This window comes from Meleagris gallopavo, chromosome 28, assembly GCF_000146605.3.
Source record: "Meleagris gallopavo isolate NT-WF06-2002-E0010 breed Aviagen turkey brand Nicholas breeding stock chromosome 28, Turkey_5.1, whole genome shotgun sequence".
Lineage (NCBI taxonomy): Eukaryota > Metazoa > Chordata > Aves > Galliformes > Phasianidae > Meleagris > Meleagris gallopavo.
In genome coordinates, this window is record NC_015038.2 from 3,075,854 (window position 1) to 3,095,520 (window position 19,667).

Below are 19,667 nucleotides of genomic sequence, written 5' to 3' on the forward strand. Positions count from 1 at the left end.
TTTCTCCCTCCCTCTCCCCACCCCACTCCCACCCAACCCAACCAGTGTGACAGCCTTCAGGAGTCCAGGGGTGCCGCCTGCACCTCCACAGCCAGGAGCTGCCCGTTGCGTGGCCCCTGAGCCCAGTGCTGGGCAAGACGGGGGTAAACCACTCTCACGGCCCCTGCATCCCGTAGTGCATCACCAGCCCTCCTGGGCTCGTCCCCAAAACCGCAGCGTGCCACCAGGGCGGTGGCCAGCAGCAGGATGCTGAGGGCCAGCAGTGTCAGGAGGCACTGCTTGTCCCCGAGGAAGCGGTGGTGGCGGATGGCCTCTTTAGTCCTGGCGTTGACGCATGCCACCTTGGCCTGCAAGTCTACAAAGGCCACGTGGAGGCAAGCCCAGTACTCCGTGTCCTGGTGGAGCCGGGTGATGTTGTATGCATGGGTCCCCAGCGGGATGCGAGCGACGTTGGTTGTGTCCAAGCTGGAGCTGAGCAGGAAGCTGGACCAGGTGAGATTGGAGGAGACGGCGTTGAGGTGCGGCTTCCAAGTGAGCAGGATGTGGTAGGGCTGGATGTCCAGCACCACCAGCTCCAAGCTGGCCTCGCTATGCGGGAAGGAGCTGTTGACCAGCACGGTGATGCTCTTGGTGTCTGCCCCCAGCAAGTTTTGGGCCACGCAGGTGTAGAGCCCGGCCTCCTGTGCTGAGATCCCCATGATCTCCAGAGTCCCTTCGGGGTGCACCTTGTAGCGTCCATCATGTGCATAGGGGATTAACTTCACCCCCGAGGGGGTGACCCAGTAGATCTCCGCATCCGGCTCCGCCATCGCCCGACAATGCAAGGAGATGTTGTCACCATCCATCACTTCCAGACGGGAGGGAAAGCTCTGGGTGGAGATGAGAGGCAGACACCGATCCGTCATCTCTCGGAAGGGGACGTCCCGAATGTGCCTCCTTTTGAGGTCGGGGGGCTCAGCGCACAGCGTGGACTGCGGCTCGATGAAGCGGATGTGGGTCTCGGTGCTGTTGACCCAACGGATGACGCAGTCGCAGCGGATGGGGTTGCTGTGGATGCTGATCTCCTGCAGGTTGGGCAGGGACTCGACCGTCTGCTTATGCAAGGCACTTAGGGCGTTGTTGTTGAGCATGAGGGTTTCCATTTGGGGAAGGTGGTGGAAGGCGTTGGGGTGGATGAAGGACAGCTTGGGGTTGTTGGTGACGTCCAGCTTGGTCAGCTCGGGGAGGTTGATCAAGGCGAACTTGTCAATGGACACCAGCTCCTCCATGTTGTTGAGCCCCAGCTCCTTGAGGTGCAGCATGTTGGTGAAGTCACTCTGCCTGACCCTCTGCAATGGGTTTTTGTTCAGATCCAGGAACTTGAGGCTGGGCACTCGCTGCAGCGCCCGTTTGGGGACGGTCACCAGCTTGTTGTCATAGAAAGAGAGGCTCTCCAGGCTGCGCAGCCCCTCCAGCGCGTAGTCCGAGATCTCCCGCAGGTTCATCCCAGCCAGCACCAAGCTGCGAAGGTTTGATAGGGGCCTGAAATTCATATCCAAAATAGCATCCACCCTGTTGCCTCCGATCATGAGAATCTCCAGGCTGGGCAGCATCTGGAACCAGCGGCTGTCCACCATCCGCAGGAGGTTGGAGTTGAGGTGCAGGCGCAGGAGGCTGCCGAGGCCGGCGAAGGCACGGGGCGCGATCCTGCGCAGTTGATTGTGGTTCAGGTAGAGCTCCTGCAGGCTGCCCAACCCTGGGAAGCTGCTGTCGGGCAGCTCGGTCAGCCGGTTCTCCTCCAGGTGCAGGCTGAGGAGCTGCGGCATGCTCTTCAGGCCGAAATCCCAAACATTAGAGAAGCTGTTCTGCGACAGGTCCAGCTCTGTGAGGTTTCTGAGATAGTCCAGCTCGCTCTGCTCCAGCCTGGCGATGTTGTTGCTTTGCAGAAGCAATGTGTGCGTCCCCGCTGGCAGATCCTCGGGCACGGCAGTGATGAACAAATCATTGCAGTCCACGGTGGCAGCCTCCCGGTACGCAGAGCGCGGGGTGTACCAGGGTCTGATCTGGCACACGCACTGCAGAGGGCATTTCACCTTCCAGGGTACGATGGGGATGGCAGCAGCAGCCACTACGCAGAGCAGCAGCGAGCTGCCCTGGAAACCTCTCATTTTTGGGTGGTGGGACCGGCTTCCTTCGGTCAGGGAAAGCTCAGGGGGTGCAGCCAGAGAGGGGCATGGGGTGACCGTGGTGGGGATGGGGTCTGCAGGAGGAGATGCCCCAAGCGAAGCCCTCGGAGCAATCAGCCCCCACTGCCCTGCCTGCCCCCCCCAGCTGAGGGCACATCACCCCCTGAGCGGGGCCAGTCCTCTAATCAGAGCTTCGCCTCCTCTTCCTCCCCAGCGGGTTCATTTCGGCACTCTGCTGCGTTTTCCAGGTTGCTCCTCAAGATCATTCCTGAAAGAGGGCAGACAAGGAGTTGCATTAGGGAAGACCTTACACACGTGGAGTGGGCTGGAGAAGCAAAGCCCCACGCACGGGAGCTCCAGCATCAGCCCCAAGGCATACTAATACATCCACTTCACCTGCTTTGTATCAGCAGCATCACCTCTCCCTTCCCAGCCCAAGAGGTTTGGATGTTGGCTCATGGTTGCTCAGTACAGGGCTACCAGCAGCCCGTGGAACCTCTCACACCCATCTCATCCTCTTTAGTCCTACACTGACTGCCCTGGCCTGGGGAATCCCACCCCAGCTGCCCTCTGGAAACCACAGGAGGGACTGGGACCAACCATCCAACCCTAACCATGCACCTCAGCACTTAAAGCACTGCTAGGATCTAATTAACAGGACCAGGAGTCGCTGAACTCATTAGAGGCTCCTGGAAGAAGAGAGAAGCCCATTAACCCCATCCATGCTGGGTGGACCCCCTCGTATCACCGCCTTGTTCTCCCTATAAAGGGCTTCCAAACAAACTTTGTTCAGCATCGACTCAACCAAACCTGATGCCAGAATCGACCCCTGCACCGCCTGCTGTGGGGGCACTGCCTTTAAAGCACCTCCTGCATTAAAGGAGGGGAAGGTGGTATTGATTTCTGCCGCTTCTGATGGACCCTCATCTTTCTTTTTAAATGCACGGACACTCTTGTGGCTGTAAATCTCTCCAGCCATTAAAATATCATAGAATTTTTTCTCCTTAAGAAGAAATAATATGAAAGAGTATGTATATATGTATATATAATATTGTGAAGAAGAGCCCAGAAAAGTGCTCTTGCCCAGGGCTGGCTATGGAAAGCCCTGTGTGTGAGGTGATGCTCCAATGGCCTGGGTGGTTGTATAGCAAAAGGACCCGAATTTACAGAAAACCATAATTTTCTGCTTGGGTTTCTGGTTCTGTTGGACACATTCCCCAAATGGATCAGGGAGGGCTGATGCTGGCACACAGCATTGCATGAAGAGGCAGCAGAAGCCCAGAGGGGGGAAAAAAGAAAAAAAAAAAAAGCCAGCACAAAATAGAAAAGCAACGAGAATGAGAATTGATGAGGCACAGAGAAGGGAAGAGTCTTTTCATCAGCAAGTTTGCTGGATGAAGCCAGGAGATAAATCACTGCATGGAAGGAGCTTTGGTCGCTGCTGCCTCTCCCCTGCTGCCACAGAGCAGCCCGGCTGTGGGAGATGGATGGCTGCAGCTGAGCCAGCTCCCTGCCCTCCCCTCTCCCTTAGCAGCAGTGAGAGGGGCTGATGGTCTCCGGGGTGTGCAATGGGGCGGGAGGTGATGGAGAGCTTCTGTCACCCTGATAGGGTGCTGTCTACAAAAGGCAGAGGTTGAGCAGTGGATCTACTCTGCAAGCAGCATCAATCCTGCACTGGTGTCCCCAGGTGACGTCTCCAAGGCTTAGCAGCCATCTCAGCCACCCTGGGTGCACAGCACTGCCCTGAGCATGCTGTGAGCTCCTGCCAAACCCTCCTCTTTTCTGAATGACAGCTTTACCGAATCTGAGTGTGGCTGTCACAGCTTTCCCATTTTGTTGTGCTCAGGCAGCCGTGAGCCTCTGCATCCCCATCAGTGCAGTGCCAGATGAGAAGTGGCAGCCAGATGCTGGAGGACCTGTCCCCCCCCCAATGCCTTTTTGCTCTTTTTCAGGGCACGATGCCATGGAGGATCCTAAGGGGGATCCAACCCTTGTGTGCAGGGAGCAGGAGGGTGGGAACACACAGCTCTGCAGGGCTTTGCAGCCTGAGATGCACACACTTGCTCCAGCCCAGCAGGATCCTCTCTGTGCACTGAGACGCCGATATCAGACCCATGCGTGCATCTCTCCTGCGTGCACCCCAAAAAGAAGGGATTTGTGGCAGAGCTTCAGCTTGGGGGTCGTGGCACCCAGTGATGTTTATCCCTGTGCTGAAGTCACATCCGCACTGCTCAAACCTCACAGGTTGAGTTAATGAGAAAACCAGCAGCGAGTTAAAGGGTTCTGTATTGACTACTTACGAAACTTGGAAGTAAGGCACCCTGCCGTGATCTGAAAAGCTCCTTTATCCCTCTTTGTCTGCAGCATTCCATTCTGCAGGGCTTTGCTGTGATGGCCCATTGGTGTGGTGTGGTTGGGGATACGCACAGCATCACCATGTGATGCTGTTAAGCCCTCCGTGGCTCCAGATGTGAAATGTCAGTGCTGGAGCATCGCTGTGGGCTGTGTGACGGTGTGGAGCACAGGGTCAACCCCGAGCTACAATGTGCTAAGTACATCCCAAGGGATCTCTGAACTGCAGCATTCTGGATGAGCCACTTTGACAACTGTGATACTGGCAGTATCTACTAGATAGCTGTTAATCTCTAATGAGTGTTTTTAATGATCCCCTGCTTAACATACAATACCTGACGTGTTAAATCTCATTTAAAATGCTGAGGTCCAGTCGTTATCTGATGGTGGTGGGGTGGGGTGGGAAATGATGGAGCTGTGGGTGCCCCTGTTTGCTGTGGGGAGTCGGACACGATGGTCTGTAGAGGTTCTTTTCAATCCCAACCGTTCTGTGATTTGAGGCATACAGCCTAGTGGTGTTGGGCTGACGGTTGGACGTGGTGATCTTAGTTTTCTTTTCCAACTTTAATAACTCTGTGATTATTCTATGACTCAAGGATTCTCCCCTCCCCACTGCAGCCATCTGCCGATGCTCCAACCAGCTCTGATTTCCTTCCAGCCCTCCAACAGCGATGGGCAGCACTGCCTCCATTGGTGCAGGTGGGATGTGGGGGGGTGAAAAGAAGAAGAGGAGATGGAGTGCTGGGGCTGTGGCTGGAGACCTCAGCAGAACCTCTGCTGGATGTGAGTTCTGCTTTTCTCCCAGACGAGAAGCTGGTGGAATCTTCGCCATGCACACGTGGCACTGTGGATCAGGGATGCTCAGCTCCCATCTCAGCCTCATGTTAGGAGAACAGCAAAACCCTCTGGGCTTGCAGTCTGTTGTGTCCATACAAACCTTGTGTACAAAGCAATGGCACGGCAACGGCACAGCAACGCTCAGTGTTTCTGGAAGCTGAATGCCTCCCCGGCCCTCCTTCTGCAACCTGGTTCAGCAGCACAGCTGGGTTGCAGCATCAGTACCCCAGGGTGGAAAAGCAGCCTCTCCATTCAGCACAAAGCACCCAGACCTCAGCAGGGAGTTTGCTGCCACGTCAGAAAATAAACCAATAAATAAATAACTACAAATCCACCCAATCCCTCCGGTAACGTGGCAACTCCCCAGCACTGCTTTTCTCATCTGTATGCTTTGTCACAGCCCCGCACCATCCGCCGGGTGAGTGCCATGGCAACGCTGTGGTCTTTAAACACAGGAGTTTGTGCTGTGATCGCAAACAGCATTAGGCAATTTAATTAAGCAGCTGGCAAAGGAAAAACTTTGCCTGTTTGAGGCGTTTTATTAAATTCGGGGGCATTATGCAGCTCTGCGCCCTTGCTGCATGGTTGGAGGGATGCTCCTGCCCCGGCTCTTCTGCAGCTGTAAAGCAAATAAGCAGCACGGAGTAGAGGATGGGAAATCCTACATGGATCCTTGCAACCAGCAAAGGCACGGATGGGGCAAAGCCATGCTCTGTGCTGAGCTGTTACCCCCAAAAGGCATTTGCACAAGGCAGGGAGCAGAGCCCTCCGAATGCTGGGCTGCTGCTCTGGGTGTTTCTTTCCTCTGTTAAGCCATGTTTTGTGCAAGCAGACTCAGAGACTCTGCTTGCTGCCTGAAGGCCTCGTCCTGCAGCTCTCCTGGCAGGGAGGGAGATAACGTTGGTTCTGCTCATCCAGCAAGAAGCCAGCAGATAAAATGCTGCCAGGGAGCGTGCAAAGCAAACAGCTCCACTGCTGCATCTCCTATCAGCCCCATCCACCCGCAGCCGGCGGGCAGCAGCCATGCTCACACCCTTATCAGACTGCTGCTCCCCACCCCCCCCCTCCCCCAACAATGCTTTGGGTGGTTTTTAATGAGGAGGGTTGGGAAATGAGGCTACTTTTCCTCATCTTTTGCTTTCAGGCTCTGGACCCACAGGTGTCCCTGGCTTCTGTGCTGGCCCTGAGTGGTCCTGTGCCATCCTCCAGCTATGGGAAGCCCCGAGGCCGTTTCACTGAGATAACTCCACCAGGAGCCCCGGGGCTGCCTGGTTTCAGGGTTGGTCTCAGGGTTATCGTGTGCATTTGTAAATGTCTTTCAAAAGCAAACTGGATGAGCTGGCTGATCTCCCGGCTGGATTGCTGGGAAGATGGATTCTCAGCCTCAGCTTGTGGCTGAATCGTTCCTTACCCTGAAATATTGGTGTCCTCAGCAGACCCCGTGCTGCATTGGGCAGCATCTCGGTGCGTTTTTGGATGCTGCTCACACGACTGGCACATCTCCGGGCTGCAGCAGGGCTCAGCTGTGCGTGGCCACTGCAGCACTGTCCCCTTCCTCCTCACCTTCCCACTGCAAACAGCCCAAACCCAGGGCATCCCCAATAGCACGGGATGGCAATGGGAGAGGTGGGGATGGGTGGAATGGTGTCTGCTTCCCGTCCTTCTACCACTGACTCCGCTCTGCTGCTGTGCTCATCCTCCAGCTCGCTGTTTGCCCTTTCCAACTGTTGCTGCGCTCTCTCTGTTTCCAGAATGCTATCTCCCCAATCTCTTTCCTGAGTGGCAATAGCTAATTTAGAGCCCTTCACTGTGTAAAAGCCTCTGAGAGCCTCGTGCAGGGTTCCAAATGCCATTTGGCTCCTTCATCACCCGCAGGCTTTAGAAAATGCTATCTGCTATCAACGGAGCTCAGCACGGAGTCCATTCACCTCCCTGCAGTTCTTTTGCTTAGGACCCCGTGTGGGACCCCCAGCCTTGGGGCCATGCCTTGTGGGGATGCTGCTGTGCCCTTCAGTCCCTGCCCCGTGCCCTTGCCAGCATGCAGCTCTGTGTTTTTTGCACCAGAATCTTGCTCGTGAGATTTAGCTCCATTTTGCCAGGTTTGGAGGCAGAAATTAAGGCTTTCTTCCCCAAAACTCTGTGCGCGGCGATGGGGTGCACCGTGCAGCATCAGGGAGCTGTGCTGCAGGCAATGCCTGTCCCTGCTATCGCCTGGCAGACAAACATCCCCGGTGCTGCAATGAGCCACGTAGCTCCTCCTGCCCACTGTGCTGCTCAGTTATTGAAGTGCCTGGAAATCACCCCCAGCTCTCTCCTAATGAGCTCGCTACGGACCTGCTGTCCATGGCTGGTGGGGAGAGCTGTGCCAACGTGCACCAGATTGGCTCACAGCAAAGTGGGGGCATTGATGCATTCCTCTGAGCCCCTCTCCAACCCCTTCGCTTGCTTCCAAACCCCTCAGCCCCCCAGCACAGAGCTGGGCAGCAGTGGGATGCAGCAGTGCAGCCTCTGTGCTGGTGAACAGCGTGCTCGTGTCACTTGTGCCATTAGCAGAGCCCTTTTCCTGCCATTTGCTGTCATTTTCTGGTGGCTGACAGACACCGCTGCTGCCGTGTGACAGCGGGGCCATAGGGCGCTGGGGATGGGAAGAGGAGGAGGAGGAGGAAGGAGCAGCATTTTCATGGGGGAGAAAGCCAAGGTTTAATGCTCTCAGCCTGCAGTCTGCCCGCAGCCTTTTGTGCTCCAGCTTTCTGGCTATGGGGTAGACAATAGGATAGAAAGGAGAAAAAGTGGTGGGGAAGGGGGGCACCCTGGAAAAGCAGAAATCCCCAAAGGTGGCAAATCAAGGAGAGCTCTGACTCTTGGCTACAGCACTGAAGGAGGGGCGAAGGCTCTCTCCGATCTCTGCCCGCCCTGCTCTGGTTTTAGGATGTTTTCTGCAGGGCCTCATGGTTGCACGCCCATGAGTGACACCACGGCTTGTTCCACTCCTGGGTTTTGGGAGGAGCTGCTATGAATGGATGCTGAATGCACGAGGAATTGAGCACTGAGACTCAGAGCACTGAGACAAGCACTGGCTGCTTGGCAGAGCCCTGGACTTGAAAGTGGAGCAGATGCCAGTCCCAAACAGCCCCGTCAATTCCAGCTAATAAAAAGGATATTTTGCATGTTGGGCATTTTGCAGAAGCTTTAATGAGAGCAAACAAAGGCTGCTTGGTGCAGATCAGGGGGTGCAGGAGAGCAGCACCCCCTGCACCCAGAGGACCACACAGCAGCTCCATGGGGCTGAACAGCAACAAGGAGGGTCAGTGCCCCCAAAAAAGCCCCAAATGGTGACACTGGAACTGCTGTGCCATGCTACAGCCTGATGTCTGCCGCTTCCCACGTGGGCTATCCAGGAGAAGGAAGCATCACCGGAAGGGTTAACTTTTTTTCCCTCTTCCCATTTCCTAAAGGAGGGATTTCATGCCATGCTGAATAAATAAAATAATGTGATATTACAAAAGACTGCAGCGCAGTATATTAGATAGCACAGCACCGTTGCAGGGCGTCTGTCAGCACCAATCACCGTGACTGATGACTTATCAAGAATGGACCTGACATTTCCAAATGAGCTGTTTTGATAGAGCTGTCATTCAAAAGGGATCTAAAATAAAATAATAATAATAATAAAAGCACCCGATAGGAACAGGAAGGGAAAATGGAAAACATTTGCCGCCTTCATCCCGCCTGTTTAAGGCTTCCCAGCTTGGCAGCGAGACAATGAGGTGCGTGGCACAGTTCAGCAGTGCTTTGCTGCTGGGGGAGCTCCCTGCAGGAAATGGGGGGCTGCAGCCCCGCACCTCGCCCGGCTGGCATGGGGGGCTGCATTGCAAGGGGCTCTTTTGCATTGCAGAGAGCAAGAGTGGGGTTGTGGGTGCTTGCCTCCAAACGGGCGCACGTCCCAAATGGGTGCATGGCCTTAGGGTGGGTGCAGCTTCAGCCCCTCTGTGTTTGCATGGCTGGGAGATGGCGGGGTAGGGAGGGGAAGGAGCAGCTCGAGATAACTGTCTGTCCTTGGAGGAACTGACAAAATATTGTTTTCCTAAAAGCCCCAGAAAATGCTTTTCGCATGACTGAGCTCCGCGGAGATACTCATCCATTCGAGTCACAGAGGCAGGAGGAGAGGGGCTGCTCTGGGAGGAACTTTGGGATGTGTCATTAATGGTTTGAAAGGAGTGTGAAAAAACCCAGCCTGACGCTGGATGTAGGCATGTGTATGGATAGCAAGAGAAAATGGTAATGAGCACAGAGCCCAACTGCCACAGCTCTGACCTGCAGCGAAGCAGCGATGCTCAGCATCGCCCTGCACCCTCCAGCCTTGAGCTCCTGCCCAATTAAGCACACAGCTCTAACGGGGTCTTCCTGGCCCTAACGAGCCCCCGTCGTTAGCTGATTGCTGTGCTATGTCACTGCCACTTGTCAGCACGGTGACAGCGGGAGCAGCGAGGTGACACTGAGATGTGGAGCAGAGTTGATTTGGTCAAACAGGGGAAAACTACGGCCATCCAAATTGCTGGATGGGGCTGAGCTGATGGTTACAACCCTAGGCAAGGGCCCACATCTCCCTGATTTTGCCAGGAACAGGCAGTGGGGCTGCTGTGTGCTGTGATGTTGTAGGATCCCAGCATAGGGTGCATGGGCTCTGGCTTTGGAGGAGCTCTACAAGCACAGAACCACACACTTGTTGAGGATGGAAAACAATTTGGGGGTCGTTGCACCCAACTGTAAGTGTGACCTATTGAGTCTATCCCTACCCACATCTGTTAACACCATGTCCACACATCTCTTACATACCTCCAGGCTCGGGGACTCCACCACTTCCCTCGGCAGCCCATTGCAATGCTTGAGCACCATCTGCATGGAGAGATTCTTCATAATATCCAATCTAGAGCAGATTTCCAGCCTTCCAGGTTTCTCAAAGAGTCCCAGAATCTCACAAGTCACATCTCTGGTTGTGACACCACTCCTGCAGCCGTTTGAAGCCATGAGAATCACCGAGCTTAAGCCTTTCCTTCACCAAGATCTGTCCATACGAGTGTTTGCATGGTACTGCACCTCAAGTATTTCAATCCATGAAGCATCTATTTTACAACCTGGATGAGTTAGTTACTGAAAGGCTGCTTTTATGGTTTCAGATGTCACCCACCAAGTTTTAAAGTCTGAAAACCTAGCAGGGCACAGAACGTGTTTTCCCCTTAAAGCAAAGCTACTGTTCAGTTTGAGCAATGACTGCCGGACACCAACTTGTTCCCCCCAGGGAATGTTAATGGTTTTAATTGGTGCTGTTGGAGAGCTGCACCCCGGGAGGCTCAGCCTCCACCGAAATGGAGGAGGAGCATTGAGGTTCAGCCAATTTCACCTGCCACTCCTTCGTGGGCCCCACGCAGCTCCCACCAAATGGGATCTCCCAGTACGAGGGGTGCAGCCACCGCCTCCTTCCATTTAATCAGCCATTCAAGTGACAGGCGATTCGGTGGGACGATGGATTCCCTAGGAAACATCACCAGCTCCGAAAGGCGCAGCGGATGACGATGCCATGGGGATGTGGGGATGGAAGGGGAAGAAGGGGGGCAACGGCCGGAGATGTTTGGCAGCAGAGAGGTAAAATCAGAATGGGGAAATAATGGTGCGCTGTTTCAGATTAAATGACAACCCCCTGCTTCAAAGGGCAAGCGGAGAGGCTAACAGACTGTGACAAAGCAGAACGCATGGACACGGGCAGCCAATTCCCCTAAATACGGCTTTTTTTGGCCTTGATGTCTGCAAACAAGTGGCCTGCAATAAAAAATGAATGTATTCCCCTGCACTCCCCACCATGGGCATGGCTGTGGTCCTGGCCCACCCCATCCCCACGGGGCCCTGAAGTGGTGGGGCCGTGGGAGAAGGAGCGAGACGGCATCACTTAGCCTTCATTAGGCCAAATTAAAATCAGAACCGAGATGACAATTACAATTTGTGCCCGGCTAATTGTTCACCTCAGAAGCTGATCGTTGTGCAGATTGGGGAAATTAATTGTTTGCAATCCCAGGTGGGCTGACTCTGAAACCTGCTGGAGGCGTGGAGCTCCTGTGGGCACCGCAGCCAGGAGATGTGTGCTGCACTGCTGGGGGGCTGCAGACCCCAATCCTTGCTTCAACCCACCCCGAGCAGCTGCAGAGTGGCTGAATTTGGTGCAGCTTGCAGCCCGGCCCCTTGCATCTTGCAGCCTGTTCCTTTGTAACACACAGCCAGCTCCGTGGATTTCACCCATTGGAAGGGTCTTAACTCATCGCTTGCCATCTCCTCACTGGGAGCACTGCTGTCCTCACTGCTGGGTGACAGAATGGCTTTGCTTGTGATGTCTCTCCCTGCCCACCCTTCCTTCTGGGGCCAGGGGTGCTGCAGCCATTGCTGCTCCTGATGTCAGCCGAACTCCTGTCAATCAAGCCCGACTCTTCAGAGCATCCTGCTGGAATTCAGATTTTTTTAATCCCCGGGGTGCTTGGGAAAGGGTGTTGTGAGCACTCGGGTGTAAATATAGCTTCTAATGAGGCTGCCAGAGAGGGGGAAGGTGCCAGATTTCAGCGGAAACGGAGACCTCCAGCTTCTGCCTTCTCCCACCCTGCAGGTTGCTGGCAGGATCTCGGCTTCGACGCTGCTGCGTGGGAGCTGGATCCCTGCAGAGCTGGGGCTGGGCATGCTGCAGGCCCATCCATGGGCCAGTACCTTTTGCAACTTGCAACTGGGTCCTTTGCAACCTGCAGCCAGGTCCTTTGCAACCTGCAGTTCGGATCCTTTCCAACCTTGCAGCCTGCATCTTTGCAACCTGAAGCTGGGACCTTTGCAATCTGCAACCAGGTCCTTTTGCAAACTGCAGCCAGGTCCCTTGCAACCTGCAGCCTGAACCTCTGCAATCTGAAGCTGGGGCCCTTGCAATGTGTAGCTGGGTCCTTTGCAACCTGCTGCAGTCCCACACTAGAAGGGCTCCTTTTCCCTCTCCTCCTCCTTTTCTCACCTGCAATTCCTAAAGCAGACTGCAGCTCCTCTCCCTGGAATCAGGGTCTCATTTGCTCACTTTTCTTTGGCTCTCAGACAGCTCCTGCAATCCCAGCAGCCTGGGGCACAGAGCATGGAGCACTGCCAGCAGCCAGGCACTGGGACATGATCACTCCTATGCTGTACACACCTAATGAGCTGCACCAACATGACAGCAACAGCAGCTCATAACACATAACACAAGTGTGTGCTTGTGCCTTGCAGCGATGTGAGTGCTGGAGAGACAGGTGCATGCCAGGAAACGATGGTATATGTATCCATGACATACCATTGCCCTTTGTTGTATGCTGCAGATACAGAAAAGCCCACAGATGGTTGGGGTGGGATGAAGCACAGCCTCCAGAGGGAACAGGGAGCAAGATTTTCAGCCCTGGTGAGCCTGACTGAATGATGCAGACAGCTCTGAAGCTCTGGACACTGAGTCTTTGTGAAAAATCAAGGCAGCATGGCACAGGAGCTGGGACTGGAGAGGGATGCTCACATCTCTTCCATTTATTCCTACATCTCTCTAATCAACCAAGCAAGCAGCACGCCTGGAGCTGCAGCATGCAAGCTGCTTGAAACCTCCTCTCCAAAGATATGAAATCCGTGAGAAAGTGTCCATTGCTCCGTGCTGCTCCTGGTCACCCTGAGACCCCAACCCACTCAGCACAAGGCTCTGTCCCCATCCCATGGGCATCCTGAGCCTATGGCCAGCACAGGTCTGCTTGGGGTGACTCCATCCAGGCAAGTACAGCTGCATCACCCAGGGGACTCTCCCCAGCTGAGCAGCATGGAAACAGAAGGATCAATAGGAGCGTGGCTGTAACCCTCCCCCCTTCCTGCCCACACCGAGGCCATGGCAGCATCCTTCAGAGCAGGGATGCTCGGGGCAATGTCAAAAAGCCCTTTTGAGCTCTGCTGCCCACGTGGCTGGCAGCAAATCCAAACTGCTGCGAGGAGGCTGTCACCTGGGGAACATGCATCCATGTCAACATGGCACTGGGATAAGGACTCACTTCCCAGTTCAAGTGCTGGGACAGCAGCTCGGGGCAGCTGAGCACTGGGTTCTTGCACTGCCCTCTGCTCCCAGCCCAGGGGATGCTTTAGGCTGAAGTGCTCTCACTGCAGCATTTTGATGTCGATCCCTTCAGATGGATAAACCTCAGCTCTTTGCGCTTTCTTCAGCAGGTGGGGAAGAACAGTTTATTAAACACAGCTTAAAAAAGGGAAGGAATTCCTGAGCGTAATTAAAATCTAAGCCACGATGGGACGTCTGCTGTTATTTCTCCAGAGATGCCTGTTGCTGGAGACAATATTTCTTCAGCTAAGCAGTAATGCTGCAGGCAGGGAATGCTGCACAGGGGCAGGAGGGCAGCCGTCTGCCTATGCTGACCTGAGGGTCACAGGTGATGTTTCAGCAGCTCATTAGGACACAACAGCCATAAGGAGCACGCGGGTGGCACTGCAGGTTGGATGTTGAGCTGCTCCCAGTGCTGCTGGCAGAATCCTGTGCTATGAAGGAGCTGTGCAGGAGAGCTCAGAGCTGCACTGAAAACCCCACGCTGACCTCAGGTCCTGCTCCATCCCCACAAACTGCAATGGCAAATTGTCCCTAAGCTGCCCCAGTGAACCTGGGCGAGGCGTTAATTTTTGGTGTTAAGCATAGGTTGAAAACAAGAGAGCATTGATTTCTCTCTCCAAGCTGAGTTTGGCACCTCAGAATGCTGTTCAACCCTGCGGTGGTTTGGGGGTTTGCATGGGGCTCCTCTCATTTCTCTGCTTTCTGCTGCATCTCTGTCTTGCAGGAGCAGTCCCTCTCCATCCCCGTATGTCTGTGCTCTCCTCTAGGGAAAAAAGAAGCTGTGCTTCAGCACCTGCTTGTGCAAAGGGCTCCAGCTTTTTCTGCTCCCTAGGAAGCTGTGCTGACAACACCAGGGCAGCATCCCCAGCCCGATCCCTGCTGAGCACCCAATGGGATAAATCCGTTCTTTGAGGCTGAGGGGAGGCAAAGCAACATCCAGCAGTCAAAGAAAAAAAACACTCAAACCGTAGATTACTGCAAATGCCAATAAGTCATTAGGAATCACAAGAAAAATGTAGGGTTGCCATAGCAACTGCCATGCATGGCTTTTGGGGATGCTTCACCCCTTCCTAGGGCGGGGATGGAGGAAAAGCTCTGTGCTGTGGCATTGTTCCTATTTGGTTTGGAGGTGTTGAGCCCCACTTGGGGAGCAGAGAGGCTTTGCCACCAATGAAGACCTCAAGGACAATCCCAATGGGATGGGGATCATGGGGTCTTCCCATCCATGCAGAGCTGCTGGGCCATTTCTCTCACCTGGCACAGCCCCGTGGTGCTGAGCCTTCCACACAGCTCCTTTTCCATTGCATCTTTTGACAAATGCTTTAGCAACATTCAACCTCTCCCTGTTCTGTGTCCCCCCTGCTTCCCTTTCCTGCGCTCTCCCTTCACCCACAGCATCTCAACCAGCAGAACCCTCTGGGTGCCACAGCATCAAAACCCCATTCCCTTCCCCTAAGTGCCACAGGTGCCTTAGCAGCAAGATGCAACAAGATGCCCCACAAAGCAGAGCGAAGGGAGGACACTGCTGGGTGGACAGGAGCTGCTCGGAGCCTCTCACTGCAAACTTCTCCCCCTCCCTGCTGGGGTTTTTCAACTCATTTAGCTCCATAATCCCATTACTGACAGGCGCTGCCCAAGGAGACCGTTTGCATCAAGGACACCAGGAGAACCAAGGTTGGCCCCAAGCCCTGGGCAGGGCAGATGGAGCAGCGCAGTGGGGAGTGCAGTGCTGCTGGGTGATGCCTTAGCGTCCATCACCCATTTCCCTTCTAAGCACAGCAGTTTCCCAAAGGAAAATGACTTTGACTGTATGTTCCTCCCATTCTCCGTCCCCATTCAGCACTTGGGAAAACATAAAATAAAGCAAAATGTGATGCTTGGCTGCTCTGCGGCTCGGAGCTCCCCAGTGCAGTGTGACATGGAGCCAGCCCTAACTGCTGCTCCTTCCCACTGCTCAATGCAGGGTCAGATCCTGCTGCTGCACCGCAGGTGTGAGAAGGTCTGACCTGACTCCGGACCAATGGAGCAACGTGACCCACACGATGCTGCACAAATCCGGCCCTGGGAAGCCTGGCTGCCCAGCCATCAGCACATAGAAGGGAGGAAAACTGACTCAGAAATGGGAATTGGCAAATTTTCTCCATGTTTCTAAAATCATTCGTTGGAAAACGCAGCTCTGGATCAACTGCAAGCATCTGCAGATTCGGATCAGACGCTGCAGAGCTCTCAGAGCAATGCCTGAACCCAACTGGACCCCTCAAGTCAAGCAAGCAGGGCTGGTTCTGCGTTTCCAAACCACGTTTTGAAAGGCTGAACCTTTGAATTAAATTGAATTATCATACTCTGAAAGAGCGATGGGCACCCAATTAAAACACGCATTCGGCGCAAAACAAATTGCTTCATTTTGTAACGTTCCATAAAGAGAAAAGAAGAATTCTTGTTCTTTTCCCAGGTGCCAGCATCGCTTTCTCTGTTTTTCCACACTGATGCTCTTCACCCACACGGCCCTGCTGGGATAAGTGGGGTTTCCCTGTGTTTTCTACCCCCAAACTAAGCTGGGATTAGTTCTCCTGTTGGGAAAGGTTGGTTAAAATGCAAAATCCCCTTTATGTTGATTGCAAACTCGGCACTGATGAAAGCTTTTACATTCAAAGCAATTGCTGCAGAGCACCACGGCTTCGTGCAAACTGCTTTGTTTCCCAGTATGAAGCTGGAGATGAGGCTCTGCTCAGCTATGGGCAATGGGAGGACAGCGTGGACAGACCCTGACCCTGCACACCAACTTTGATGCTGGAGAGGCTGCTTTATGGCCAGTGATAAACGCCACAAAATATGGTTTTATAATAGTGCCTGGGATGGGCTTTTAAATCCAGCGGGCAGCTCTGGGGCCTGGAGGGGTCAGAAAATATGGGCGCATTTATAAGCTGCTGGAGGGGGAAGCTGGCATTCATTCTGAGTAAGGATGGTGAATAATTTATCATGAGTGATTTGTTGACTAAGTTCCTCTCTTCTGCCCGTCTGGGTGAAAAGCACCCCGGTGCACAGAGCCAGCAGCAGGCTATAAGGCACTGCTACATCCCAATTAAGCCCTTTGTGAACGGTCTGGGAACGGATCCCGATTTTCCCATATTTCTTTGTTATTTGCTATTGCATTCCACAACAGAGCCGGGGCGTCGTTCCCACTGTTTGCAAACAGCTCGCAGGGAGCATGACATGAGATGTCTGGGGGGGCTGCTCTGAGGATCCATCTCCCCCCTCTCTCATGGGATAGGGGCATCACTGGGACCCCACTCCTTGCCCTGAGGGACCCTGCAGCCCGCCCCCAACATGCAGCACACAGAAACAGGGCTGGGGGCTGCCAACCCCCTGCTGAGCCCCCGCTGCTCCCAGCTGTGACCGGAGTGATTTTCTCAGCCATTTACTCCCTTCCTAAACCCACCCATTGGAACAGCCTCTTACAAGCCCTCTATAAATTTATTCATCACAAAATACTCTCTGCTGTCAACCACCGTGTCACTGCCTGGGTGCTGGATGCTGCCTGGGTGTGAGGTCAGTGTGGAACGGGGGGAACCTGGATCCCCACAGAATCCCCACAACAAACAGGGGTTGTTTGGGGCATGGTACAACTGGTGGTCAATGAGCATCAGCAAACAAAGCCCAACCCCTACATGCAACCCCGAGCCCAAGGAGACCAACTCCCTTCGTAGGAACAAGTTTAGGACTCACTGAATTGTGATTTTTCTCTGTTCCCAGTGCATTCCCAGTAAGCAATCCTGCTCCTTGTAGCTCTGTCCAGGGCTGGGCTGGGAGCTGCTGCTCACGCTGCAGACATTTCCCCATTTCACGGCCAGGAGAGCCAAAGTCATGGATGTATCCCCATCATACCAAGCTGGGAAGGAGCTGCCGTGGGTCAGTGCCATGCTGGCAGCTTCTTAGGAAATCTGCCACGTTCTGGTCTATGCTCAAGACCTCCCTGCATGCCCCATCCCTACCCTAGGCAGAAATTTAGGATCACCGAGCTCTCAGCCCCAGAGGGATCAGCATGCCCTGCTATGGGTGTTCCTACAGCTCAGCCCCAGCAGCTGACACTGAATTTCTCATTTCACGTTGCAGAAAATAAAAAAGAAAAGGTCCCACTCAATGGAATGAGCTTAAAATGGCAGAGGAGCAGAATGTGGCACTGAGTTTTGCTTTCATCTCTCCTCTGCACAGCCCCTGATGCCAACACCAAGGGGGTGACAAGGCAGCTCTGCACCAGCGCAAGGAGAGCTCTGCCCACTGCAATGAGGCTGGATTGGAGGGATGGGGGTCTCCTGCCATAGCGAGGAGGACGGCAGCTGGTCGGTGGTGTCCCATGTCCCAGACCTGACCACCAGTGACTGATGGGCTCAAAAAGTCCCACAGCAGGGAGCAGTCAGCACTGCATGGAACTTGCACTGACCCTGCAGCTACAAAGAATTAAGGCAAGCAATGTTTGCTTCCCAGCTTTGCTACGGGCTCTACCTGCATGCAGGCTGCAGCATCAGGGCTGCTTGTCCTCCAAACAGCAGCAGGGGCCGGGTCCTGGCTCAGCAGCTGCACAGCAACATGGCTGGGGGGGGAAGGGTAGGAGGGGTGAGGAGATGGACAGGGTCTGTATGTAGCCAAGGGGCCTTAATTCACAGGGGCGCACAGACCCCAGGATTCCCAATCCCCATTGCTGCTGGGCTGGCAGCACCCTACAGCCACAGGAGGGGCTGCTTTTCTTGTACACAGCAGTGTGTGCACGGAGAAGGGAACTAAGAAGGGGTAAAATCAATACGAAACCAGCAGAGACATCATTAAAATGACCCCATGAGCTTCTCCTGCAGAGCATCCCAAAGCTTCTTCCCTCCCCCAGGGGCCGTCCTTGCAGTGTGGGGCTGTGCACCCCCAGCACCCTGCTGCCCTGCTGCCCATAGGCTGCACCCCCGCTGCCCAGGGTTCCTGGTTTGCTTTCCCCTTTCTTTTTGCCTTGCTGCACTCTCTGCAGGCTTGTGCCTGGCACTGGTGGGTAAAAGCAGGTTGGGAAGGAAGGAAGGAGAGCACAGGACCAGGCTGCTGGATTTCATACAGTCTCTTCTTTATGCCTTAACTTTGACACTTCCTCCAGGGCTCGGGCACAGAGAGGTTAATGCTTGAAAGTGCTGCTCCTGGCGGGATCACATCCTGCTGGCATCCCTGTGCAATGCTGGATGGGTTTCACATTTCGGTCTCGGTGGCACCAATGCAACCCCACTGCATCGCCATAGGGATCGTCATAATCACCCCATCAGTGCCCAGGCAAGAATCAGCCCAATCCCAGAGAGGGTTTCAGGGTAGGACTGGCAATCCAGCTCCCCCATCACTTCTGAGTGAAACCTTTCCCTGGAGCACCCGTTGTGCTCCTTGCCCCCTCCTGGACCACTCAGCAGAGATGCACAGATGCTGCGTGCACTTCCTATTGTCATCTGCTTATCTGCTCATTTTTGAATGCATCATTCATACCAGAGATCAGACAGAGAGGAAGGAAGGGGTAAAACCCCAAACAAACAGCAGAAGCCCCAGGCACAGGAGCATCCCCCCTCCCCCCCAAAGCCGTGACCACCCGACAGAGCTAATAAGGCTGGAGCCCTACTCACCACTGGGGTCTCCTCCCGTCTCCCATCACCGTGAGCATCCGCTGCGGCCGCCGCTCATCGGGTGCGGGCAGACAAAGGCTGGGGGTGCTTTGGACCCATCAAGAGCCTCCGGTCCTACGGGGAGGGGGGGGGCGACGACAGCCCACCCCTGCACGCTGCCTCTGTGCTCTCTCTCAGCGCCTGATCCGGAGGCAGCGGGGAGAGAAATCCATCCTCCCCTCGCGCTGCAGCCGCTGCTGCCCCCTCCTCCTCTTCCTCCTCCTCCTCCTCCTCCTCTTCCTCCTCCCTTCTTCTCCCCTCCCTTTCCCCGTCCTCCTCCTCCTCACTCGAGCCTTGTCGCCACGACGTGCCACCCACCCGAACCAGCTCCTGCTGCCTTAACTCCTGCAGCCCTGGTGAGCACCGTGACACCAAGCACCCATCCATGGGCTGGTGACATGGGGACAGCCACCCCTGGCACCCCCACAAGGCAATGCTCCCCAACAGCTCCCATTAAAGTGGAGCTGCTTGCTTGCACCCCACGGCATCCACAAT

General features: G+C 54.7%; 1 protein-coding gene across 1 annotated transcript; it reads right to left on the bottom strand.

Moving 5' to 3' along the window:
• Positions 1-31: 31 nt before the first annotated feature.
• LRRN2 (leucine rich repeat neuronal 2) lies at positions 32-19,400 on the bottom strand. Its single transcript, XM_010724222.3, has 2 exons — positions 19,134-19,400; positions 32-2,433 (listed from the first exon to the last, which is right to left on the bottom strand). The coding sequence occupies exon 2, from the start codon at positions 2,145-2,147 to the stop codon at positions 57-59; it is 2,091 nt and encodes a 696-aa protein (XP_010722524.1). The 5' UTR covers positions 2,148-2,433; positions 19,134-19,400; the 3' UTR covers positions 32-56.
• Between the last annotated feature and the right edge of the window lie 267 nt (positions 19,401-19,667).

What these genes read in the sequence shown, in the direction of transcription:
- LRRN2 (XM_010724222.3), bottom strand. Translation starts at nt 2,147, where the DNA reads ATGAGAGGTTTCCAGGGCAGCTCGCTGCTGCTCTGCGTAGTGGCTGCT.